Source organism: Adiantum capillus-veneris, chromosome 8 (genome assembly GCF_014529385.1).
Source record: "Adiantum capillus-veneris isolate H3 chromosome 8, ASM1452938v2, whole genome shotgun sequence".
In the NCBI taxonomy this organism is placed as follows: Eukaryota; Viridiplantae; Streptophyta; class Polypodiopsida; order Polypodiales; family Pteridaceae; genus Adiantum; species Adiantum capillus-veneris.
The window spans coordinates 93,338,748-93,365,066 of record NC_140938.1 but is presented as its reverse complement, the minus strand read 5'-3'; the positions used below and the strand labels follow the sequence as shown (position 1 = coordinate 93,365,066).

Below are 26,319 nucleotides of genomic sequence, written 5' to 3'. Positions count from 1 at the left end.
CAATATTACCACTAAACAACCACGTTTATCTAGAGATTCTTCTCCTTCTTTGTGAATATTGTGGACCATCTGATCATCCTACTCATATGTCTTATAAGCGTCGATTTGACACAGATTGTAATAGAGCATATGCTATTGAACATTGAAACAATATCAATTTTGGTGCTACAGAAAATATGACATATCAATCTAAGTGGCTCCATACCTATCATCCACTACCATTCAACGTGTTGTTTATCTTGCTGATGATACGACTTGTCAAGTAAAGGGTATTGGAGATTTATATCTTGGTACCTTATCTTCTTCCACTCAAATCTTATGAGGAGTATTACATGTACCAGATCTTCAGTTGCTAGACTTGTTGATCTTGGTCTCTTTGTTGGATTTGATCATACCAAATACCGAATTGAGAAAGATGGACAGACTTTAGCCATTGCTACTCAAAATGGTGATTTGTTTGAACTCTCTCCCAATGATGTTGTAGCAAATGTTGTCACTACTCAGGTGATCATGATTGCAAAGTATGGCATCATCGTTTTGTTCATGCCGATTTCTCAAAACTCCTTGATCTTCAACGTCGTGATCTTGTTCAAGGCATGGATCTTAAAGCTCATTTTCAGATGGGGATTTGTGAGTTTTGTGCTCTTGGGAAACATAGCCGTAAACCCTTTCCTCTCTCAAATACATTTCATTCTCATGATATATTAGATCTTTTTCATGTTGATATATGTGAACCTCTACCTTCTTTGAGATCACAATATCGCTACTTCATTACATTCATTGATGATTTCTCATGATATATAATTATATTTCTACTTAGACAAAAATATGAGGCCTTACTCTGTTTTCAAACAATTCCACAAGGCTGCAGAACTTCAAATAGGTCGTCGCCTCAAGAAGCTTCGTAGTGAAAATGGAGGCGAATATGTTTCTCAAGAGTTTGTGAGTTACTATGCTGACAATGGAATTCATCACGAATACACTATTCCATATTCACGTCAACAGAACGGCGTTGCTAAACAAAAAAATTACACTATTCTTAATGCTTTTCGATGTATGTTGATTCATCCTAGGTTATCTTGTGTTTTCTGGGACCTAAAGCTACTCTGACAGCTATATTCATTCAAAATCATCTTTCTCTACTTTTGAAGATCCCATTACTTAATAATGAAGCTATCTCTTCACCAAAAGAAGTTCCAGGCACATTTAGTTACAAAAGGTTACCCCCAAGTTGCTGGTGTTGATTATCATGGACCTTTTCACCAGTTGTTCACATTGCAAGTGTTTGAGTTTTATTGGCATTTGCTGTTTAATTTGATTTAGAAGCTCATCAAATGGATGTGCGAACTACTTTTTTGAATGGTGATTAGGAGGAAATTTATATGGAACAGCCACAAGGGTTTGTTATTTCAGGTAAAGAAGACCTTGTTGCTCAACTCCATAAGGTACTATATGGTTTCAAACACTCTTCACGGGCCTGGTATACAAAATCTGATCTTTTTCTCACCTCTAAAGGATTCATCTCTTGCTCTTCAGACCCCAACTTATACATAAAGCGTTAAGGTAGCAATTTTGTGATTCTTGCTCTTTATGTGGATGATACCATCCTTGTTTCCAATGATTTGGGATTTCTTCAGCAAGTGAAAAAGTTATTGTCTTTTGCATTTGATATGGTGGATCTTGGAGAGATTCTTTCGTGTCTTGGCATTTAGATTCAAAGGAACCACACAAAAGGTATTTTATTCCTTTGACAGTCAAAGTTTATTGCAGATACCATTCAAAAATTTGGTATGGAGGCCGAACTCTGCACATTTGGCCAACACACCTTGTCTTGCGAGTTCTACGAAGAACACTTATGACATTGGCGGTCAACTTGTCACAAATCAACCTTATGCTAGCTAGATTCGATGTCTTTAGTTTGCTGGCATGAACATTCACCCTGATATTTTGTTTATTGCTAATTATCTTGGAAAACATCTTGCATGTCCTTCTCTTAAGCATTGGTTTGTAGCAAAGCATGTATTGAAATACTTAAAAGGCACTACAGATTTTGGTTTGATCGATCAACGACAATTGACATCAAATTCTATGCAATCTCTTTCTATTTCGGGTTACACAAATGCAGACTGGGCAAGCTCACATTTATCTATATCATCTACTAGTGGAAATTACTTCTTTATAAATGGTTGTCTTGTTTCTTGAACCAACAAGAAACAACATTGTGTTGCAGTTTCTACGACTGAATCTGAATATATTGTGGTATCACTTGCAGCTCGTGAGCTCATCTGGCTTCGACAAATGGTGATCGATCTTAGTCATTCTCCTCTTTTTAGCACACCCTTGTGGTCTGACAACCAAAGTGCTATTAGTCTTGCAAAAGACTATGTTCAACATAATAAGTCAAAGCACATTGATGTGCATTATCATTATGTCAGGTATGAAGTACGCAAAGGCACCATAATGATTGAACACTATCCAACTGACCAGATGATTGCAGAAATTCTTACCAAAGGCCTCAACGAGTCACGCTTCATCCTCTTGTGCTTGAAGCTTGGAGTTGCTTCGGCCTCACTCTTTCTAGATTAGCTTCTCTGCTATTGTGATAGCTTTGTACATATGACATTGTAATCATATACGTACCATGCACTATGCACACTCCACACTTACACATTGTGTTCTTTGAGTCACTTGTATATTTGTACATGGATACACAATTCACTTTCACATCCTCATCATTGGTTCATATTTTCACATTGTATAGGGGCTTGGGTTTTTTGCTTGAACTCCCCAAGGGTTTTTTCATCCAAAGCTAGAGACCTTTGTTTGAGTAAGGGTGTTGGAGCTATATATGGCTCACTCTACTCAACTTGGTCTCACCTATATATTTGTATCTTGTCCTCAATATGAATCCGTCTTTGGGAGTGTACATGGTGTGTCTCTTGTCTTGTTTCTCTCTCTTTCTCTCTACATCTCAACAAGGTCACCTGCTAGGTACGTAGTGATCTGACACTTGTGCCTATAGAAAATTGCATTTTGTTCCAAATTACAAATTTAGAATTTGGTGGTCTAGAAGTGTTTTTGACCTTGCAAGGATAGTTCCTACTAAGTTTGGTGTTGTTTAGAGTTGATTTGCTATTGATTTTTCATGTTGATGGATGAATAAATCGTTGAGAGAAGGACCATGTTTCCTTTGACTAGATAGTTTTAACAGAGTGTATTGTGTTCAAAGGAGAGATTGACAAACCGTTGGCGTACCCTAGTCAAGTCACTTGCTTCCAAGGATTGACATTTTGATCTTGGGCCCATCTCTTTGTGAAATGTGATAGGTGATGATAGTATAACCCCCAGACAAGTGATGAGAGTATAACCCCCAGACAAAAAGAGTTAGCATACACATATAAGTAAATTTGCGATCAAGAAAAAGAGAGAGTACTAGGATGTGATGCCTCCTAGTGAGAACTCCAATGAGAGGATTCTCTTTGGATATTGAAGAGGAGAAATCAAAAGGGCCTCCAAGGAATACTATTCGAGAAGGAGAAGTGCATCCTCAACTTTCAAGGGAGAGGTATGAAAGTGACACCCCTCCTACCTCTAAATGTGATGCTACCCCAAGAAGATGGTAGTCACCTAGTCCTCCCAAAAAGAAGAGAAAGTCATCAAATACTCCCTTCCATGCAAATCAAAGAAGGGATAAAGAAATCCCAATAAGAGAAAGCGAAGAAAGCGGTCACCATCTACGCCTTCTTCTTCCTTTTCCTGCTCGTCATCACCATCTTTTGATATGGAAGACAATGACTTGCCACCCAAGAGAGAGAAGAGAAGGAGTAAACAAGGAGTTATGCGGCATAAAAGAGGTCACTTAAGTTGAAGAAATTCAAGAGAGAGGAAAGAACATCAGCTTTCTTTCCTATGATGGAACCTTCAGAGCAATTGATAAAGTGTTTCTCTTTATCCAACAATTTGATGCGTCTTTTGGAGATGAAGATTTCTTGAAAACTTCAATGCTTTGAAATGTTTTCATGCATTTCCAAAAGTTATCCCATTAATGATGAGCAAGCCTACTGTAATGGAATTTGCCTATTCAATTTGAGAATAGCGGAATTTAATGAGAGTACTTTCAAGAAATGATTTTGTGAGCATAGCGGGTAGAAATAATTGAAGATAGCAACATAATCATAGCAATTAGTTAACTTGGCATAGACAATACTTTTGCAAGAGAGAGAATTTAGAGAACATGACAACAGTTGAGGACCGGATTTATGTGGAGCCAGTCCCCCCTCCAATAGGCATTTGTATTATGATTTCTCCCATAAAGAGAGACTTGTTACAATACATTCTTTGTGTTCCTTGTGACCTAGGTGAAGCAATGAAGATGGAAAGCTTCATGTATCACCATCATAGCATAACCTAAACTTGAAGAAAGCTTTAACTATACCAAGCCTCAATCCCAAGACCTCAAACACCTTCGAAGGTGGAGAGAGCTAGCAGGGAATGAGGGTAGGGAAGAGGAAGAAGAAACATTTCATACGAGAAAGAGCTAGTTCCTCACTTATCATAACTCTTGTGCTAGCATACATAATAGCATAGTAATGAAGAAGAAATAGATGGCAAGCTCAAGCATTGAAGCATGGCTCTTGGATGGATTCGCACTCCATAGCCAAGAGTGTTGGTGTAGGCTCTCAACCTCTACTTGCTTGGGGAAGGAGAGGGATCTCTTGCACTTTGCATAGTACACAATGAGAGTGTTTGTGAGTGTGTGTGGGTGAGTATACCCCCTAAGCACCCCCCTAGCTTTCTTGGGTCGACCCCCCCTTGTAGCTCATGCTTGAAGCTCATTGGACCCCTCCAGGCCTAACCAATCACAAGCAGAAGCCATTACAAGCAACAGGGATAGCCTTGGGACAAGTGTCCCCCTTTCCCCTTTGAGAGAGAGGACCTTGATAAATGCAAAAACAATTAGATAATTCAAGTAATTTATCATTGGACCCCTTTGAATCCTAGCCAATAGGCTTCAAGCAACACATGAAGGTAACATGGGTAGGGACCTGACATGTGTCCTTGCTGCCTCTTCAAGCTGGGGCTTCCCTTGTGAGTGTGAGTGTGTGTTCTCTCTCTAATCCCTAGGAAAAGGGCTCGCCCCCCCTCTTGTAGGGATGCTTTTGACTTTAGGAGCTCAAGCACCTTAGTCATCAAGCATGACAAAGCACTTGGACTAGGGGGTATTCCCACAAGCATCTCACGCAAGCATGTCAAGGCACCTCAAGCACCTTAATCAAGCGGCAAGTCAAGCACCTCAAGCATGGAGTAAGTCAAGCACCTCAAGCACCTTAATCAAGCACCTCAAGCAAGACAAACACCTCAAGCACGACAAGCACCTCAAGCAGGTCAAGCACCTCGAGCTTGGACCGGGTTCCCACCTCAAGCTCAGCCCTAGCTTACCTAAGGTCAAAGGACTTTTACACACATTATTGGAGGTCTTCAATGAAGCTAACCCTAAGGTCTTATGCTCCATTGGTTAGCCTTGCTCTTGATAGACCATCTCCCATTTGGGCCCCTTTACTATTGGCCCCGTGTTGAGATAGATCTATAAGCACATATCTATATCTTAACACTTGTTCCCATTTATTCTCCCACATTAAGTGATCAATTTAATATGAGAAAATCATTTGGGTTGGTTAGATATTAGATTTTATGACATTACCTCTCTCTTGAAATCATATAGTCGTCCTCGACTATGAGGTAGAAGAGATAAAGCCTTAGTCATTAGTCAATCGTACTTAGCGGGTAGAGGATCCCTTTTTTTACCCTACGACATCTTTCCAAGATGGATGACTAATCCATTTGGTGCTTGGGAGACATAGCTGCCGCAAGCATGTCTGCTCTTTAGTCCATTTCATTCTCCCAAAGTAGAGTGACAAATTCTACTTGGTGTTTGAGAGACGTCGTCATCACAAACATGATTCTAAGCATGCATACTAGTTAAATTTGTGCACAATTAAAAAGAGGACTAGTCATATAAGACAAAAACATGAGTCATTTAAAAGAAATTTGTACATTTGCTTACTCTAAGGTAGCATTGTAAGTATTGACAAGGTTCATACTATCCTTAAGTTGTATTCCTTGCATCCATTTAGCATTTTCAAAAGGATAATTTTTGAACTTAATAAGATACCGTCGGATTATCTTACCATGTCGTAGTAGCTTGTCTTCATGCCGAAGGACAGCTTCGGGTTGTAGCACCTCTTCTTGGTCTTCAACTTCGGGAGGGTCTTCAATAATTGGTTCAATTGGTGGCTCTCCTTTGTAGGGCTTAAGTAGGCTTACATGAAAGGCATTGTGTATAAGCCAATGGTTAGGCAACTTGAGTTGATAAGCTGTCTCATTGATAGGCTTCAAGATTTGGAAAGGACCATAGTATCTTTTTGCTAGTTTAGCATAGTACTTTTGATGGCCCGTAGGATTTTTTGCCCATCGTTTGCCTTAATCGAGCCGTAGGAAACTTGAGTAAGACCCAATCATTTTCTTTAAACATTAAGGCTCTTCTGTGCTTATCAGCAGCAGCTTTTTGCCTTTGTTGAGAGATGGCTATAGCCTCCCTAATCTTTTGAAAAGATTCTTGTAGGTCACGGCTATATTCATCGGCGGTGAAGATCTTCCCATGTACTTTGAGTAGCAAGGGACTTTTAGGTCTTCCCTCTATGATCTCGAAAGGTGCTTTCCCCGTAGAAGTATGTACAGTATTATTGTAGGCATACTCTACTAGAGGTAAATACTTTTCCCATTGTGAGCGTTGATCTACTTCGGTAACATAAGTCTTGAGTAGATCGAGTATCGTAAGATTGGCTATCTCACTTTGGCCATCCGTTTGTGGGTGATAGGCCGAAGAGAAATTCAATCTTGTTCCTAGATTTTCAAAGAGACCTTTCCAGAAATTACTGGTCATTCTAGGATCCCTATCTGACACGATGGATGTGGGTAATCCATGGCGCTTGAAAATCTGAGATATGAAGAGAGTTGCCATTTGATGTGCCTTAACAGTCTTTTTGACAGGAATAAAATGTGCTTGCTTGCTAAACCTGTCGACTATTGTCCATATTCCTGTATTCCCATGGATAGACTTGGGTAATCCAAAGATGAAATCCATGGATATACTCTCCCATGGTGAATTTGGAATAGGCAATGGCTGGAATAATCCAGGTTGCTTCCCTCTATCATACTTGGCCTTTTGGCATACTACACATTTTGAAACATACTCTTGTATGTCCACTTTCAGGGTAGGCCAATAGAAATACGTCTCTACTCCTCGGAGAGTAGGTTGAATACCTCTATGCCCTGCATATGGAGGAGCATGGGATTCATACATAACCTTCTCATGAAGGGCATGGGTAACACATAGCCTATTGCCGTGGAGAAGATAACCATCCTGCAAGGTGAATGGTTCCTCTTTCTTCCCCAAAGCAAGGGCTGACATTATGTCTTTAAAGTCAGGGTCAGTAGCATACTCATCTATCATAGAGGATAGATCATTTTGAGTAGCTATAGACACCGCATTAACTTTCGGTCGTCGTGAAAGTGCATCGGCAACTTGATTGTGCTTACCAGCTATGTGAGCAATATGGAAATTAAATTGCGAAAGAAAATTTGCCCACCTCATTTGTTTGTCGGAAAGCTTGGTTTGCGTCATGAAATACTTGAGACTTTGGTGGTCGGTTCGTAGGATAAATGGAGTCCCCAATAGGTAGTGCTTCCATGTGTCTAGGGCATGTAGAACAGCTAAAAGCTCTTTCTCATAAATGCCCAAGACTCGTTCATCACTCTTGAGCCTTCGGCTCTCATATGCTATGGCATGCCCTTCTTGAAGCAAAACCGCTCCAAGGCAATCACCACACGCATCACATCGGACCTCAAATGGCTTTGAGAGATCCGGAAGCACGAGGACTGGTTGGGAAGTAAGCTTCTCTTTGAGTTTTTCAAACGCATTTTGCTCCTTAGCAGTCCATACAAACTTAACGTTCTTCTTTGTTAAGTCTTGTAGTGGTCTTGCTACTTGAGAGAATTTTGCTATGAAGCGTCTATAGTATGCACACATACCAATAAAGCTTCTTAGCTCATGTAGATTCCTTGGGTTAGGCCATGATTTTATTACCTCTAACTTTGATGGATCCATACGAATACCATCGTGAGAGATAATATGACCTAGATATTGAATCTCTCGAAGGAAGAATTCACTTTTCTTTTGGTTGAGAAAAAGTTTGTTCTCCCTCAAGGCTTGAAATCACTTGGAGATGTTGCTTATGTTCCTCCAAAGACTTGGAGTAGATGATGATATCATCAAAGAACACTCCAGTGAATTTACGATATGGTCTAAAAATTTTCTCCATGAGACGATTGAAAGTAGCTGGTGCATTAGTCAAGCCAAAAGGCATGACTAGATATTCATAAAGAACAAATGTTGTGCGAAACGCGGTCTTTAGGATATCTTCATCCACTATCGTTATTTGATGATAGCCACTCTTAAGGTCAATCCTACTGAAGTAGGTAGAGCCTTGTAGCTTATCAAACAGATCTTCTACCCGAGGCACGGGAAATCTGTTTTTGATAGTGATATGGTTTAGTGCTCGATAGTCCACACACATACGGTATGTACCATCTTTCTTTTGCACTAAAAGGACTGGAGAACAAAAGGGAGAGGAACTAGGCCTCACCATCCCTTTGTCTACCAATTCCTATACTTGCCTCATAATCTCCTCTTGTTGAGCTTGTGAGACTCGATAAGGAGGTTTGTTAGGCGGTGAGCTTCCTGGAAGGAGCTCAATACGATGGTCATCATCCCCTCGTTTTGGAGGTAGGTCCATAGGGATATCATCGATGAACACATCTTGGAATCCTTTTAGAAAAGTAGACAAGTCTAACTCTTCTTGATTCCTATCATTTACATTTGATGAAACATTATTAGCTTTTAGAGACTCTTTGACATAAATCATGTACGCAGAAACTGAGCTCTTCATTGATTTATCAAAAGAAAGAGGATTTACAAGTGGAATAGTGCGACCACGCTCACTAGCATATATATACATGTTCTTTCCCCTGTAGGTGAAGTAAATTCTCCTTTCAGGGAACTTCATGTTGGTAGCCATGCGATCAAACCATGGTGCCCCTAGGATAACATCCTGATGTTGGAGAGGAGAGATGAAGACGTCTTCTTTGTCGACATAGCTTTGGACATGAAGCCTCAACTTCCCAATCAAGGGAGTAACGGAGGCTTGTTGTCCCTTGAAAGCTGCATCAGTTGTTACTATATCTCCCATCTCAAAAGCTTGAATGCCCAACTTGGTGGCCAACTCTATTGATATGAAGTTGAGAGTAGAGCCAGGGTCAAACAAGATGAAGGCATCATGCTCTCTTACCTTTCCCCACGCATAGGAAAGTGATGATCCTTTGCATTGACCATCCTCTTTTGGAGCTTCGATGGTGGAAGCCCTAGGAGTCTCATTGCGAGTATTCTTCTTGGGGCAAGAACGATAGCCATGTCCTTGCTCTCCACACTTGAAACACTTATGGTCCTTGCGAAAAGCTTCAAGCTCTTCAGGAGAGAGTTTGTTTTTACCTTTGTAAACTCCCTTCTCCTTGGACCGATTGTTGTTGTTGGAAGTGCCTTGGGAATTATTTTGAGCATTGGATTTCCCCTTTGCATCATTTTTATCTTTGTTTTCCATGGGCTTGACATTACGTCTAGCCCCTTGATGGAAATTGATGCGTGAAGCAACCATGGTGTGGTGGATTACTTCGGTAATAGTACCGGGCCGTTGAGAGTTGATGTATTCGGTCATCTCTTCAGGTAATCCCGCACAGAATTGCTGTCTTTGTTCGGCAAAGTCTATCTTTTGAAAGACAGTAGCTTTGAGATGTAAATCCCAAAACTTGTCTACATACTTGTTGATAGACTCATGAGAGAGAAGCTTCAAGCCGCGCCATTCGGTAAGAACTTTATCTTTAGTATCGCTTGGAAGAAATTGCTTCATGATGGAAACTCGTAGAGTTTTCCATGTCTTTGGGGCTTCTCCATTGCCACGAAGGCTAGCCCACCATTGACGAGCTGATTTTTGGAAGTGCATAGCTACATGGCGTAGCTTGGAGGACTCTGTGAAGCCCTCGTCCCCAAAGGCCGCATCAAATTGCTGGATGAAGGCAACACTTTGTCGGTAGCACCAAAGGTGCCATCGTAGGTGAGAAAAGAGATACTCTTTCCTCCCTCCTTGAACTTCTTTAGCTTTTGTGACCTTCGCCATGCAGGAAATGATTTGCGATGTCCTCCCCTCTTGTATTCTCTAGGAGAATAACCATATCTTTCATCGGAAGAGGAGGAAGGTGAAGAAGAAGGAGAAGAGGGTGACCTCTTCCTAGCCCTTTTCTTCCTTTGTTTCCTCTCTTGCCTTTCAGAGTGATGAGGAGAAGAACTATAGGTTGCTCTTTTCCTCTTAGGAGGAGTAGGCGATCGTCTAGACCGCCGTCGTCGTGGAGCCACATCTTCAGAAGAACTTAGACTGTCATTGCTTTCTTTCTCTTTGGATTCCTCCTCTCGAATGGGAGAGAGTCTTCTTTTGGGGGTCTCTTCAAGAGGCCTCCTAAGCTCTCTCTCCTCTGGGAGAGGAAGGGAAATTCCATAAGCACGAAGTTGTTGAGTAACTTCGGCTTGCAAAACAGGGTTGCCCATAGCTTGTTGCAACCTAGTGACGAGATAATTCACAAACATGGGAGCATCATCATTAGCACCTTCATGTGCAAAATCAAAGCTATCAATGTTCATTCTACTCTCTTGATTATTGTCAGCCATGTTAACAAAATTTATGTTTATACTTAGTGTATGCTTTGGCAATACAAAACCTTAGTTGCCACTCCTCTTAGCCTTTGAAAATCGGCTCTTAAGTATCTACACCCACGGCTCAAAGTGGTTAATTATAGAGAGTAGAGGAGTAGGTCTAACATAGTAGAGTTGCCAAGGGTTAGCTCCTTTCGGACTTCTTATGGCTCAATAATGGTAAAGTCGTAGGCAAGTCTAGAAAGACTCCATTATTAAGTCCAAAGCTCCCGAGGTGTGCACCATCCCCCACATAGTGGGCTTAACAAAACCGATATTAGATCCCAGTTCCACTTACTCTATTATAATTAACAACATCAACCATTTATAGGCTACTTAAGGACCTCTCTTCTTAAGCAAGAAAAGAGAAACCAAATGCTCTGATACCAATGTAGTGGAATTTGCCTATTCAATTTGAGAATAGCGGAATTTAATGAGAGTACTTTCAAGAAATGATTTTGTGAGCATAGCGGGTAGACATAATTGAAGATAGCAACATAATCATAGCAATTAGTTAACTTGGCATAGACAATACTTTTGCAAGAGAGAGAATTCAGAGAACATGACAACAGTTGAGGACCGGATTTATGTGGAGCCGGTCCCCCCTCCAATAGGCATTTGTATTATGATTTCTCCCATAAAGAGAGACTTGTTACAATACATTCTTTGTGTTCCTTGTGACCTAGGTGAAGCAATGAAGATGGAAAGCTTCATGTATCACCATCATAGCATAACCTAAACTTGAAGAAAGCTTTAACTATACCAAGCCTCAATCCCAAGACCTCAAACACCTTCGAAGGTGGAGAGAGCTAGCAGGGAATGAGGGTAGGGAAGAGGAAGAAGAAACATTTAATACGAGAAAGAGCTAGTTCCTCACTTATCATAACTCTTGTGCTAGCATACATAATAGCATAGTAATGAAGAAGAAATAGATGGCAAGCTCAAGCATTGAAGCATGGCTCTTGGATGGATTCACACTCCATAGCCAAGAGTGTTGGTGTAGGCTCTCAACCTCTACTTGCTTGGGGAAGGAGAGGGAGCTCTTGCACTTTGCATAGTACACAATGAGAGTGTTTGTGAGTGTGTGTGGGTGAGTATACCCCCTAAGCAGCCCCCTAGCTTGCTTGGGTCGACCCCCCCTTGTAGCTCATGCTTGAAGCTCATTGGACCCCTCCAGGCCTAGCCAATCACAAGCAGAAGCCATTACAAGCAACAGGGATAGCCTTGGGACAAGTGTCCCCCTTTCCCCTTTGAGAGAGAGGACCTTGATAAATGCAAAAACAATTAGATAATTCAAGTAATTTATCATTGGACCCCTTTGAATCCTAGCCAATAGGCTTCAAGCAACACATGAAGGTAACATGGGTAGGGACCTGACATGTGTCCTTGCTGCCTCTTCAAGCTGGGGCTTCCCTTGTGAGTGTGAGTGTGTGTTCTCTCTCTAATCCCTAGGAAAAGGGCTCGCCCCCCCTCTTGTAGGGATGCTTTTGACTTTAGGAGCTCAAGCACCTTAGTAATCAAGCATGACAAAGCACTTGGACTAGGGGGTATTCCCACAAGCATCTCAGGCATGTATGTCAAGGCACCTCAAGCACCTTAATCAAGCGGCAAGTCAAGCACCTCAAGCATGGAGTAAGTCAAGCACCTCAAGCAGGACAAACACCTCAAGAACGACAAGCACCTCAAGCAGGTCAAGCACCTCGAGCTTGGGCCGGGTTCCCACCTCAAGCTCAGCTCTAGCTTACCTAAGGTCAAAGGACTTTTACACACATTGTTGGAGGTCTTCAATGAAGCTAACCCTAAGGTCTTATGCTCCATTGGTTAGCCTTGCTCTTGATAGACCATCTCCCATTTGGGCCCCTTTACTATTGGCCCCGTGTTGAGATAGATCTATAAGCACATATCTATATCTTAACACTTGTTCCCATTTATTCTCCCACATTAAGTGATCAATTTAATATGAGAAAATCATTTGGGTTGGTTAGATATTAGATTTTATGATACCTACATAGTCAAGGTGAAGCTCCAAAGACCTGGAAAGCCTTGAGGATTGCTATTATGAAGCAATTCCTTCAAGTGATGCAAAGACAAAATCCTCACACGGAATGTCAAAGCTTGAAGATGGCCCCATATGGGTCAATTCAAAAGTATGTGGATAAGTTCTGGGAGTTACATCTCAAAGCCATTGTCTACAAATTTTGTGCTAGCCTACCTGAGGAGATGAGTGAGTATGTCAACTCACAGAGACCTACAACTATTTTGAAGGTCATACATCATACTATGGTCACTTTAAGGATTCATTTCCAATAAGGGAGTAAGAAGGGCTCCAAGCCAACAAAAGCTAAGAAATCAATTATCATAAAATCTAATATCTAACCAACCCAAATAATTTTCTCATATTAAACTGATCATTTAATGTGGGAGAATAAACAAGAACAAGGGTTAGAATATAGACATGTTCTTATGGATGTATCTCAACATGGGGCCAAGGTTGAAGGGGTCCAAATGAGAGATGGTCTGTCAAAGAGCAAGGCTAACTAATGGAGCTTAAAGACCTTAGGGTTAGCTTCATTAAAGACCTCCAAAGGTTAGTGTTGAAAATTCTTAGACCTTAGGCAAGCTAGGGATGTTCTTGAGGTGGGAACCCGGCCCAAGCTTGAGGTGCTGTCGTGCTTGCCGACTAAGGTGCTTGAGGTGCTTCTTGTGCTTTATGACTAAGGTGCTTAAGGTGCTCCATGACTAAGGTGCTTGATGGGCTTAAGGTGTTCCCATAGTCAACCACAATCCCTATTGTGCATCGTGTTCTAAGTTGAATACTCAAACACTGCTAAGGTCATGGCCTCTGATTGTATTGAAAGGAATTTTTATTGAGATGATTTTTCAATAAGATATGCCGCTACTCATGTGAGCTAAGGTGCTCTGGGATAGTGAACAACAATTTGTAAGTACTTTGATATACTCCAAAGTAATGTCAAACACATAGTAAATATTTTTCTCCTTTATGTCTTGCATAGTCCATTGGTCACAAGAACACAAATTTGCCGGTTTAGGCACTGTGTAAATGCTCAACCTGGTGAAGATTCGCCAATTTAGGTAGCACCAATTGTACGTGCAGATCCGTTGGTTTAAGCAACACACTGATAAATAATACATTTACTGTTTTCAATAATATTAAGTGCAGATCCGTCGGTTTAGGCAGCACAAGTGCCAATTCATCAATTTAGGCAGCACGTCCGGTGTAGATTCGTCGATTTAGGAAACACCGATCACAAAATCATGCTGCATTGGCTGGCCACCACTGTAACTGGTATGATTTTGTTACCCGGGTATACAAAATGAAAGATATTTTGAATTTTGATTATATTTGGAATTGGAATTGGAATTAGAGTTGGATTCTCTTTATGATGATTATCTATCGCGACAGTATTTTTGGAATCGAACTTGAGATTGATGAGAATTGATTTATTGAATGATGAGTGTGACCAATGATATCTTGATTCATCAGGGTATGACATGTACTGCTTATTCTAGTGGTAGGGGACACTATAATAGGTAGTATATGGATGACGACATGCATAAACAACATTGTTTAGTTTAATAATTTTTTCTTTTATTATGATATGTTCCTAACACATAATACTAATCATTGTTTTTAGCCAATATAGTTTGCAGATTCTTATCTTTCCAATTGAGGACATTTGCTTTCCAAAGGAGAGGTATGCAATGGAATTGATATTTTACTATTTATTGCAAATAATAGGTGGAAAAGGCTTGAGTGATCTAGGCCTATGCGAACGGATATATATTTTATGTACATTTTATTATTCAAGTGCTCTTTTATGAGCTTTGGCCATTTATGATCAGGCTAGTCAGTTTGTACTCACTTTGACCATTCAAGAAATCTATAAAGTAAATACGTACAAAAGGGAAATGGTCACTCTTGTACGGTGGGAGATTGTGTTACTCTTCTCCCTCTCCTCTCTTCTCTCTTGCCGTGCCGATGTAGCACTCCTCTTTCGGAGGTGCATCCGCACGCGTTCTTATGCTCTATCTCGCTCCCTATCTCTCTTTGTTTGCGTACAACTTCGATTCCGTGCTTGTGGATGTGCAAGGTATGCGTATTTATCATTTTGTGGTTTGTAGTGCACTATTTTCGATATTTTGCAGGGCTCTCCGCGCTCTCGTTTGTAGCAGGCGTGCAAACTCTCTCTCTCTCTCTCTCTCTCTCTCTCTCTCTAGTTGTCTGCTTGTGTGACCACTGGCTGCAGGGAAACGGTTGGAGTAAGGAGCATGCAACACGTGCTAGGGGAAGGAGCTGGAATCCCTCCTTGCTTTATTAACAGTATAGAGATAGATAAATCCCTCCAACTTTGGCAGGTTTTCTTACTCAGTTTAGAAATTAATTTCAAAATTTATACTCGCTCGACACTTATTATATTCATTTGTTCATTAGATTCCTATGAATCCCATCCCCTCCCTTCAGGTGGAGGCTTCCATTCCACTCTACAAAAGGCACACAGGAGAATCAAACTCGGGTGCTAGAGGTTATTAACCTCTATTGAATCCTCATAACCACTTGCGCCAGCACGTCACGTGGTAGCTCAGAGGTTTCGTATAAAAAACTGTACGAGTTGTGCGCCTGCCAGGTCTAAGCTCCAATGCATCTTCGCAAGCAGTGCGCCTCTCCTCCTTACTGCTCGTTCTCCTACTTCGTGCGACATCTTAGACTCACCGCATCTCACTTGATTCGCATTTTTTGACCAATAAATTCCAGCCGGTACCCCCTACTTACTCCTCTTCTAATAAATTCTAGCTCCTACTGGGATGAATGATATTAAAATCATTCATTAGCAAGATTCCCCCCCTCTCCTCGCCCTCACCTAAAGTCCAGTCCCCCTGGGGCTCCCTGCTCGTGCAATCCAACCTGCTGTCCCCATCGCCTTTGCCCTCACCGTCCATCGCCAGAGAGAGAGAGAGAGAGAGAGAGAGAGAGAGAGAGAGAGAGAGAGAGAGAGAGAGAGAGAGAGAGAGAGAGAGAGAGAGAGAGAGAGAGAGAGAGAGAGAAACTCTTGAGCGAGAGGCCGCAGGCCTGTAGCACACAACACTAGGGAGAGAGAGAGAGGGCTTTGTCGAGCTACCTCGCAAGGAGAGAGAGAGAGAGAGAGAGAGAGAGAGAGAGAGAGAGAGAGAGAGAGAGAGAGAGAGAGAGAGAGAAACAGGTCTACGTTGCAATCGTGGGCGACACAGACGCATGAGAGAGAGAGAGAGAGAGAGAGAGAGAGAGAGAGAGAGAGAGAGAGAGAGAGAGAGAGAGAGATGAAAAGGGCAAGAGAGGAGCATGCCCTGCACGTGGCTTGTCCCCTCTTCCCTCCCTCACCCTTCCCTTCCCTTTTCTAGCTCCAACTAGGGTAGAGGAGCCCATATAGAGATGATGAGATTGAGGAGGCCTGTGCGCATCCGTTTATGCATGGATTTGGGCTCTGAGAGGCGCAAAAGATGCCCGATAAGAAGAGGTTTTTTGTGGAAATGGGAACTCCTCGAGCGGATCTACGCACACTTTGCACGACGGATTAGCACAATTTTCGAGGCAAATTGAGGACGCTTAAGTGTTAGAGACGCATCATCACCTAAATAGAGACGGACGTGCTCCAAGGTTGAACACTTGATTTGACGAATCAATAAGCAGCACGTCAGCTCCTGTAGACCGACAGCTCGTTCACGTCTGTGTGCTTATTGGGGGGTAGCGTGTCTTCTTATTGGGGCCCAGCCACTTACTGGCTCCTCTACCCTAATGAGCTATTTTCCCATTTTCTAGGATTGGGTACCCCATACTTACTCCTCCCCGACTCTAGGCTAGGTCGAAAGCTCCATTGTAAAGCAGCACTGTCTTCTCTCCGCGCCAGGCTTCCAGGTCGGCCATGGGGCACGCTGCGGTCTGGAATTCCCACCCCAAGAAGTACGGCGCAGGCTCCCGCGCCTGGTAACTCTCTCTCTCTCTCTCTCTCTCTCTCTCTCTCTCGCGCGCGCGCGATTGGGCTTATGCTTTGCCCATTTTCTGGCGGGGATGAAGAAAAGTATTTCTGTGTGTGTGAGAGAGAGAGAGAGAGAGAGAGAGAGAGAGAGAGAGAGAGAGAGAGAGAGAGATATGGTCGGGTCAAGCTGGAAAGGGGCTGATTAGTCATTTCCCATGAATCGAAGACCTTGATGCGCATCGTGCTTGGATCACAGATTTTTGTTTTGTTGTCTGAGATGATCGCTTGAAGGTGATCATTCACCTGGTCGCAAGGGCCTGGTTATAGCTGTCCCACACGCACGTCACATGCCATGTTTGGAATTTTTGTTTCACCTTGATGCACAGAGACATTTATGCTTTGTATGAAATCTATGAGCTTTTAAATTGTCAAGATTTAGAATTTGCATAATTTGGTTTCAAAACTGGTTTCCATAGATCCACAGGGTCCTGTTTTTTGCTAAGATTTGTCAAGGAGGGATGATCTCACAAGCTTTTGGCTGTTTGCAGTCGTGTTTGCGGAAATGTTCATGGGCTTGTACGGAAGTACAATCTGATGTGCTGTAGACAGTGCTTCCGCATCTATTCCAAGGACATTGGCTTTGTGAAGGTATGTTTTGAATCAAAATTTGTGAATTGAAGGTTTTCATTAACATTCAATTAACAAAACCTTATTTTGTGTATACTCCAGTATCGCTAGGTTAGTTTAATGGACGTACGCTCGGCTGCAACCACCTTGGAATCTTTGGCAAAGGTGGTTTTCAACATGTGGAAGGAGTGTATGGACATGTAGTTTCAATTATGATTAATAGAGTTTTATTGTTCACTATGAAACGATCTCATGGGACCAAAACTTTTTTCCATGGATTCTCCTCTTTTCTTTCTGGGATGCTTCCGGCCCAGTGCTGTGTGTAGGGGTGGACGCCTGGTTGGTTTGTTTTGAGTATTTGCAATGTGAAACTAAGCTACGGATCTACTTGTTTCATTTGTGATCCCATTGCTGCTGCTGTGGTAGTTTCTCTTTTTGGCTATAAAAAGTGGTTTCGAAGGGTGCAAGAAATGTGCCAGTGCATGTGGTAAAGGAATTGGTGTTGTGCGACTAGGTGGTAAGGTTGGATGACATCAGCATGTTTCTTTGAAATCTGAATGTCTGGGTATGGTACAATGTTTGATGAAGTTTCTTCAGAATTTGAACTAGTATTTAGGGAAGTCAGCTGTTTGGGTGCTGGCTGGAGTGCACTAGATAATGTGTCCATGTTTGATGGACTAGTATGCAATGTTGCTATCATCTGTGGCTTTCGTTTTTCCCTGCTTTCAAGTTCTCTGGTCAAGAAACCCACTTGTTCACTTTCTAGGGACAGCAATCTGTTGCAGGTCAAAACTTTGGCAGCAAAGCTTCTGTCTTGTGCTGTAACAAGAACTTTTGTTTACGTCTTTGTGTAGTCTTCACTTACGGACAAGGATATGACCATGTATCTTTTTTGGGTGCCTCGAGGCTGACTACATGACTTGGCAATGGCATGGAGTGGAAGAGGGGGAATGGGCAAAGGTGCTAGTCTTCTTATGGTCTTGTATGGATTTTCAGAATGTATTTCAGGTGAGGTACTTTTGGTTTCTATAGTTCAGAGATTCACTTGAATTTCACTTGGCTCATTGGTCTTTGACGCTTCTCTAAGATGTACATGACATTGGGACTTTTAACTTCCATTTGTTGAATCCTGTTTACTTTAGAGTTGGGAGAGTATGGTGCTGAAGCTGGTGCATCTTTACTCAATGAGATGCCAGGTTTCACAGATGGGGCTATGGGTTCCTCTCTTCGCCTATTGTTAGTGTAATGAAAGCTCTGATATTTTCCAAAAGAAGAAAGCTCATTTGTCAACTTCAAACCATCATTGTACAGAGATCACAATGCCACGTAAAAACTTGGAATGATATAGAGAAGTAATCTCTGTTCTTGTACTACATTCAATGTAACATTCGATTATTGGATGGCAAGTGGTTTTGTTTGTAATGGTTTAGTCATGCTCCACGAGGAGGAAATAACAAGCTTTGAGATGTGTTGCCACATCTCATGCACGTCTTGATGTGCAAAGCTTATTGAAATTCATGAAAACTTAAGATCAAATATTATGCTTTGAAGGGAGAGCTTTTGCAATACTAGTCCCCATAATGGACCATAGCATAACCATTGTAGATATTGAGATATCCATAAGTTACGAGGTTCTCATGATGGTTCAAGGCAACTTGCGTGAGCTTTACTTAAATGCAGTGCCTCATCTTGCAGTGTAATGCCTTAATGGGGATATACCTTAAATGCATTGTGGAAGTGAGAGGGGGGGAAGGTGCATCGGCTTTATGGTTGCATGTGCATTCATATAAACTTTTGTGAGTTGATAACTCAAAACCTGTGTATTGTGTTGAAATGCGTTTTGTATAAGAATAAGAGATGCTCACGAAAGAAAACATCCTTGGTGACAACGATGGAAAAATTGATTCCCAGCAAGTACAATGCTAAATGCATGGAGTACCAATACTCTTGTACAAACTTTGTGTAATATAACTGTCGCAATTGTAATGTCGTAAGTTTTGATGTTGATTTTCTATTAACCAGGGTCATATCTTAGGAACCCTTCATAAACAATGAGTTTGTACAATGTAAGTGTACATACATCTTGATGATCTATTTTCTTAGTAACTCTACAAGCAATTATTGATATTGGTGTGTACTTTGTTAAACATCAATTATACACATTGATAGAGAAATAGCTAGTTTGTGGTATTTATAGAAATATTTTTCTTTATTGTTGGTGTAAATGTTCCTTTTAGTTGTGTTTTGATATATTTAATTCCCCTCACAACAATGTGAAACAAATTTTGAGCAATTATGTCATACATAAGAAACTTGTGTATGTTGCGTATTGAATTAATGTTGGATCACATTGGAAATGAGTTCAATTTTGGTGCATAGTGTGATGGAACACAAGATTATGATGAAAAAATGAGAACCGTTCATGGTTGGAGATGAGTACTAAGATTGTATCGATATGAAAATGAAAATAAGATACAACTTTAGCCTTTGATTGGGGAGTTGATTGTGTCCTCATTTTATAGGCTTGATTGTCAAGCTTCAATTTTCAATTTTAGGAGATTAGCCCTAAGTATAGTTACTAGAAATTTAATTCTTACTTTTAGATTCGACAGATTTTAAGCTATGAAAGGAGAGAGTCTTCCTTAAGAGAAAGATAGAGAGGAGACTGTAGGTTATGTCCGGTTGATTCTTTAGACAATTACACATAAAAACATTAAAATCCTACACAATTCAAATATATTACCGTTATTTCTAAGATTCATAACTCGATGAGGACCAGCTTTGCTTGGAGCTGGTCCCCCCTCCAAAAAGTCCTTGTATTATAATTCTCTTTCGAAGAGAGTTTTGATTACAACACAACTTGTGCTCTTGCAAAGATTTCCTTGAACCAAGAAGATGGTGTTCTTCAAGATTCCATGGTATATGAGGGTGTGAGAAGTATTTTTCAAGCAAGAGAATTTGTACTCCATATACATTTGCTCATGGGTAAGCTCTTAGCATAGCTTAGCATAATGGAATGGTAGAGATGATGAAGAAGAAGCTTTCACTTGCTTAGATTTGCATCCATAGCCAAGTGCTTGAGCATGACGGTCTCTTCTTGACCTCACATGAGAGAGAGAGAGAGAGAGAGAGAGAGAGAGAGAGCTTTGCCAACTTGAGCACTTGAGAGAGAGAGAGAGAGAGAGGAACAAGAGAGGAAAAATCCAACGAGCCCTTTCTTTGATGCTTATGCAAATGTGCAACTAGTTTTCAATTGGGATGCTTGCCACTTTGGCCAATGAGGTGTGAACACTCCATAATACAACTCAAGCTTGATCACACACTTGTCTACTCTTGTTATGCATGGAAAAACTCGCCCCCCTTCTCTTAGGCTCTTCTTAGCAAGTGTACACACCACACATACTCACACACACTTGTTGTGTTCACACAAAGCAAATATGTCTACTTTGGACATGTGACCTAACCAAGCTTAATAAAGAAGGACTAGAGTCAACTTACCAATGAGGAAGTGATGATCTAACCTTAGTCTTTAGCTTTTTTCTTCAATTTATAAAAAATCATATTCTAAAAATGATTTTTAATGAATGGTTTTTAATAAATGAAAGGGGTGATCTAATCTTGGTCTTCACCTTTTCCCTTTTATTTATTGAAAACCATAAACTTACCATTTTATTAATTAGCTTGGGTGCAAAACCTTTGCACAAACCTTGGACGCTTATGAAGCTAACCCGATCTACAACCTACCTAATTTAGAACTTGCTAGAATTAAGATGGACTTTGGTAAAAAGTAAAACTCACCCTCTAGGAATTAAAATTTCATCTCTTGTGCAAAACCTTAGCACAATGCTTTGGAGGTGATGCCAAGCTGCTCCCAAAACTTGCTAAATTTAGACCTGCTAAATTAAATGATTTGTGGCAAGTTAGAATTTTACCCTAAGGATTTTCAAATTTCATACTTAGACTCTAAAGATTTATTCTAATGACTTGAACTTAACACAACTACTTTCTATTTTTCAACTCCTCTAATTGCTCTAGATCATCTCCTTTGCCCTATACCTTTGATCAAGGCTTCTCAGAAAATATTCATTTTTCCTTGACCTATGATTGAGATAACTAAATATTAATTACCCTTGCTTTTTATGGACTTTTTTCCTTTTGATTCCAAGCCTTGACAAGTTCATCATCACTTAATCAATTTTACTCGTTCTTCCATGGACTTAAGTGGCCAAATTAAGATGGAAAAGACTTTAAAAGGTTAGAAAATAATATTTATGACATTACCTCTTCTTTGAAATCATAGTTATCCTTCACTATGGGATAGGGAAAATAAAGTAATAGTTAGTCTTGTTGCTTTGGGTAGAGAATTCCATTTTACTCGTCAACATTCTTCCACGGTGGTGACTAACTCCACTTTGTGCTTGGAAGGATTAGTTGTTGCAATAATGTCTTTACTTAGCCCTAATCATCTTTCGTAGTAGATTGGCAAGGTCTACTAGAGGCTTGAGAGACTAAGCTGCCGTAAGCTTGATTCATAGTATACGTACATTTAAAACTTATGAACATTTAAAAGAAATCTTAGAGTCAAAACAAGACAAAATTATTTATAAAAATATACTTTTTCATACCCGATTCTTACCTTTGACAAGAGTCATTGTAAGTATTCACAAGGCTTACATTATCCTTTAGCTAGCTGTCGCGCATCCACCTTGCATCTTCAAAAGGATTATTCCTAAATTTGATAAAATATCGTTGGATAGTATTACTACTTCTTAAAATCTTGTCTTCATGTTGTAGAATGCTCTTTGGTTGCAAAATCTCTTCTTGACTTCCAAAGTCAGGTGGTTCTTTCATTATTGTTCCTTTGAGTGACTCACCCTTCTAAGGTTTCAAGAATGCTTACATGGAAAGCATCTATACTATATATGAAGCAGTTTAAATTTTTCAAGCAAGGAGAAGCCATCTAAGTGTCACTCCTTGGTTCACTTCAAATAAAATTTTGCAAAATGTTTCATTCCTCTAACCTTAGAACCTCTCAACCATTTCAGGTTTCACTTTGACAAATTTTAGAAAAGGGATTGACTTTACTTTTTGTTTTAAGGAAGACTTTACTTATCTTTGTGAAATCCAATTTTGGGTGGCTCAACTTTGCTTTTCAATGGCCATAAAAATTAAAAATTTAAGGAATTGTTTGTATGTGCACTAGCAAAATTTTAGCAGTTTACTTCAAGGCAAACTTGGAATCTAGCTAGGATTTTGCAATTTTAGACCATTAAAATATACTAAAGCCCACTTTTTATCTAACACCAGACTCAAACAGTCTCAAAATGAAAGGACATGTGTATGAGTGTGTGTGTGTGTGTTGGGGGGGTTCTCAAAGAGGGCACCAAAACTTTTCTCGCGATCGAAATAATTTAAAGTAAATAAGGAGCATACTAAAAACTCTTTTGAAGAATTGATGGTATTTATACTAAAACTTTGCAAAATTTTGCTGGTTTTTTTCAAGGTAAGCTTGAATACCTCGGGGGGAGGTCACTATATGTAAAACCTATATCACGTGTGTTCAAACACTATTTATAAAACCCTTAGTTGTGAAGTTCTCACCAATAAAAGGGAGCATTTTTCTATTCAATTTGTAAAGTTTTTTTCAAAAATAGTTTTTTAACACCATTTGTATGTAAAATTGTGAAAAAAGTATATAATAAAATAATCCACAACATTGAACCCACATGGTAGGTATTTTTTTATTGTAGTGACTCCCTTGAGTTGGAATCTATCTGGGATTTACAATTTAAGGTGGTTAAAAACATAATAAACCGTGGTTTTTTGTGAACACTGATTTTGAATAGTCTCAAAATAGAGGGGGATGATAGACGTAGAAAAGTTGGATGCTTGGTACATCCAAGATTACTCTCTCCACTCCGAGGACATGCTTTGCGAAGAGAGGAGGGAAGTACCTGTTGAAAATCTTTTAGATCCTCACGTGCAACACTCACATGTGTGTGTGTGTGTGTGTGTGTCTGAGAGAGAGAGAGAGAGAGAGAGAGAGAGAGAGAGAGAGAGAGGAGCCCTGGAAGCATAACACTACTCAATGAAGGGTGGAATTGTCGGGGAGAGGTCACTATACGTAGAATCTATATCACGTGTATTCAAGTACTATTATAAAACCCTTAGAGGTGAATTTCTCACCGATAAAAGGGAGCATTTTTCTATTCAATTTGTAAAGTTTTTTTCAAGAATAGTCTTCCAACATCCTTTTGTATGTAAAATTGTGAAAAAAGTATATAATAAAATAATCCACAACGTTGAACCCATGTGATATGTATTTTTTAATTGTAGTGACCCCCTTAAGTTGGAATCTATTTGGGATTTTACAATTTAAGCTGGTTAAAAACATAATAAACCTTGGTTTTTTGTGAACACTGATTTTGAATAGCCCCAAAATAGAAGGGGATGATAGACGTAGAAATTTTGGATGCTTGGTACATCAAAGATAATTCTCCCCACCCCGAGGACATGGTTTGCAAAGAGAGGAGGGAAGTACCCGTTGAAAATCTTTTGGATCCTCACGTGCAACACTAACATGTGTGTGTGTGTGTGTGTGTGTGTGTGTGTGTGTGTGTGTGTGAGAGAGAGAGAGAGAGAGAGAGAGAGAGAGAGAGAGAGGGAGGAGCCTCAAGATAAAATTGCTTGATGAAGGGTGACTCTATTTTTCCTCTTGAAGGCAATCTGAAGCGTGGCTCTAATTTTCCTTTTGAATGCTAGAAAACCCCCTTTTCTTTCTACACAAATCCACGGAGAGCTTTCAAATTTGAAGGGTGACTCTATTTTGATATTTTATCATTTTAAATATCTATAGCAATAGTCAAAAAGGTTAATAGATCAAAAGCACCACCGATAAATAAGCCTCATGCCAAGAAATTGCCATTGCCAGAAAACACAAATGACCATACTAGTTCAGCATAACCCATAACCAGGTACATGTATTGGTGCCATCACAAGGCCATCTCATCACATTGAGGAACATTGTGCCCATATGAACATGGATCATGAACCATACAAAGCAAAAGGAAAGAATTCCTGAGAATAGCACATGCTAAGCTCTCCTTGATTCCACACGTCAAGCAATGCTGAGCAAAAACTTTGTGATTGGCACCTTAATACATAGGTGTTCTACTAACCTTGAGGATGTGCACACTACATGTTACAACTTCACCCAAAGAGGCAAAGTCACATGGTCTCGCTGTCAGAGGCTGGCACCACCTGTGCCTCACATGGGACAACATAAGCATGTGGCATGTGAGGTCTCGAATAGGGCTTGCCACAAAAAAAAATCCTAATCGAACTAATTTGCTAGGCTTGCCAAAAAAATTGTACTCGAAGTGAAGAAGGGCACAATTAAAACTTTGGTTTTAAGGCCAAAATTGAGAAATTACTGCTAAACTTGCAAAACATTTCCACATTTTTTCAAGGCAAGCTTGGAAACTGGCCAGGTTTTTCAATTTTAGCTGATTAAAAATATAGCAAACCTTGGCCACCATCTTTGCCTTCTTCTTCCTCTTCCTTCTTATCATCACCATCTTCTGATATGGAAGACAATGACTTGCTACCCAAGAGAGAGAAGAGAAGGAGTAAACAAGGGGTTATGTGGCATAAAATAGGTCATTTAAGTTGAAGAAGTGCAAGAGAGAGAAAAGAACATCAACTTCCTTACCTATGATGGAACCTTCAAAGCAACTGATAAAAAGTTTTCCTTTATCCAACAATTTGACGCGAACTCTGGAGATGAAGATTTATGGAATCTTCAATGCTCTGAAATGTTTTCATGCATTTCCAAAATTTATCCTCGGGGGATTCACTCTATATACAAAACGGGATGCCACCTACGAGCGGACAACTTTGATAAAACCCCTATATACAACTTATATAAGGGAATATGACCCCCCTTTCTACGCTTATACAATAGTCAATGAAAAAAACTATCATAGCCCTATCTTACATATAAAATTTAAATCTCACATGATCTAACTGAGTAAAATCAGTCAAAGAGTGTGTAACATAGTGACTGAAAATGTGTTAATGAACCACTTTTGTTGACAACTAGATGTACCCTCAATGTGTTTTAGTTTGACTTTCAAACTATGTGCACGATCAACCAACACTCTGGCTACTTGTCCAATCCTGACCCATCCAAAGCTGATATAAATCAACCCTTGACCTGCTCTAAATCAGCCCTTATCTATGACCGGCTTGATGCAAAATTTGATATGTGACCTAATAAAAAACTTTTCCTAAATTCATCTGAGTTCTAGTGCACACCAGTGATCAATCTTTACGAGTAACCAACCCAGGTCACTTCCTCCCCCCATAAATATGATACCCCTGTCTCTTATTTTTAAGCTTGGGAATAAATTATTGGGGGCCTGCCCCTAACTTATACGCTTATGTAACTTGTAAGAATACCCTCCTCCCCTGCACTTACGTAGTGTAGTACGTCTTCCATGGCGAATCCCTCGAGAATTTATCCCATCAATGGTGGGCCAACCTACATAGCCAAGGTAAAGCTTGAGACCTGGAAAGCCTTGAGGATTGCTATTACGAAGCAATTTCTTGCAATTTATGCCAATGACAAAATCCTCACATGGAATGGAGAAGGTTGAAGATGGCCCCATATGAGTTTAATCAAAAGTATGTGGATAATTTTTGGGAGTTACATCTCAAAGCCATTGTCTACAAAAGGATAGAATTTGCAAAACAAAAACAACAATTTTGTGCTAGCTTATCTGAGGAGATGAGTGAGTATGTTAACTCACAGAGACCTAAACTATCTTAGAGGTCATACATCATACGCTGGTCATTTTAAGG

General features: G+C 40.3%; 1 protein-coding gene and 1 long non-coding RNA gene across 2 annotated transcripts; both read left to right on the top strand.

Annotated features, from left to right (window-relative positions):
* Positions 1-16,679: 16,679 nt before the first annotated feature.
* LOC147452562 (small ribosomal subunit protein uS14-like) lies at positions 16,680-17,853 on the top strand. Its single transcript, XM_086518200.1, has 3 exons — positions 16,680-16,838; positions 17,379-17,478; positions 17,560-17,853. Exons 1-3 carry the CDS (start codon positions 16,777-16,779, stop codon positions 17,566-17,568), a joined length of 171 nt encoding a protein of 56 aa, XP_086374326.1. The 5' UTR covers positions 16,680-16,776; the 3' UTR covers positions 17,569-17,853.
* Positions 17,854-18,004: 151 nt separating this feature from the next.
* LOC147452561 (uncharacterized) lies at positions 18,005-19,023 on the top strand. The gene is made up of 2 exons (XR_015188904.1): positions 18,005-18,465; positions 18,600-19,023. It is a non-coding gene; the product is annotated as an uncharacterized LOC147452561 (long non-coding RNA).
* The last annotated feature ends 7,296 nt before the right edge of the window (positions 19,024-26,319 follow it).

Coding starts and splice junctions, on each gene's coding strand:
- LOC147452562 (XM_086518200.1), top strand. CDS start 16,777: ATGGGGCACGCTGCGGTCTGGAATTCCCACCCCAAGAAGTACGGCGCA. Junction 16,839..17,378: donor GGCGCAGGCTCCCGCGCCTG/GTAACTCTCTCT, acceptor GGCTGTTTGCAG/TCGTGTTTGCGGAAATGTTC.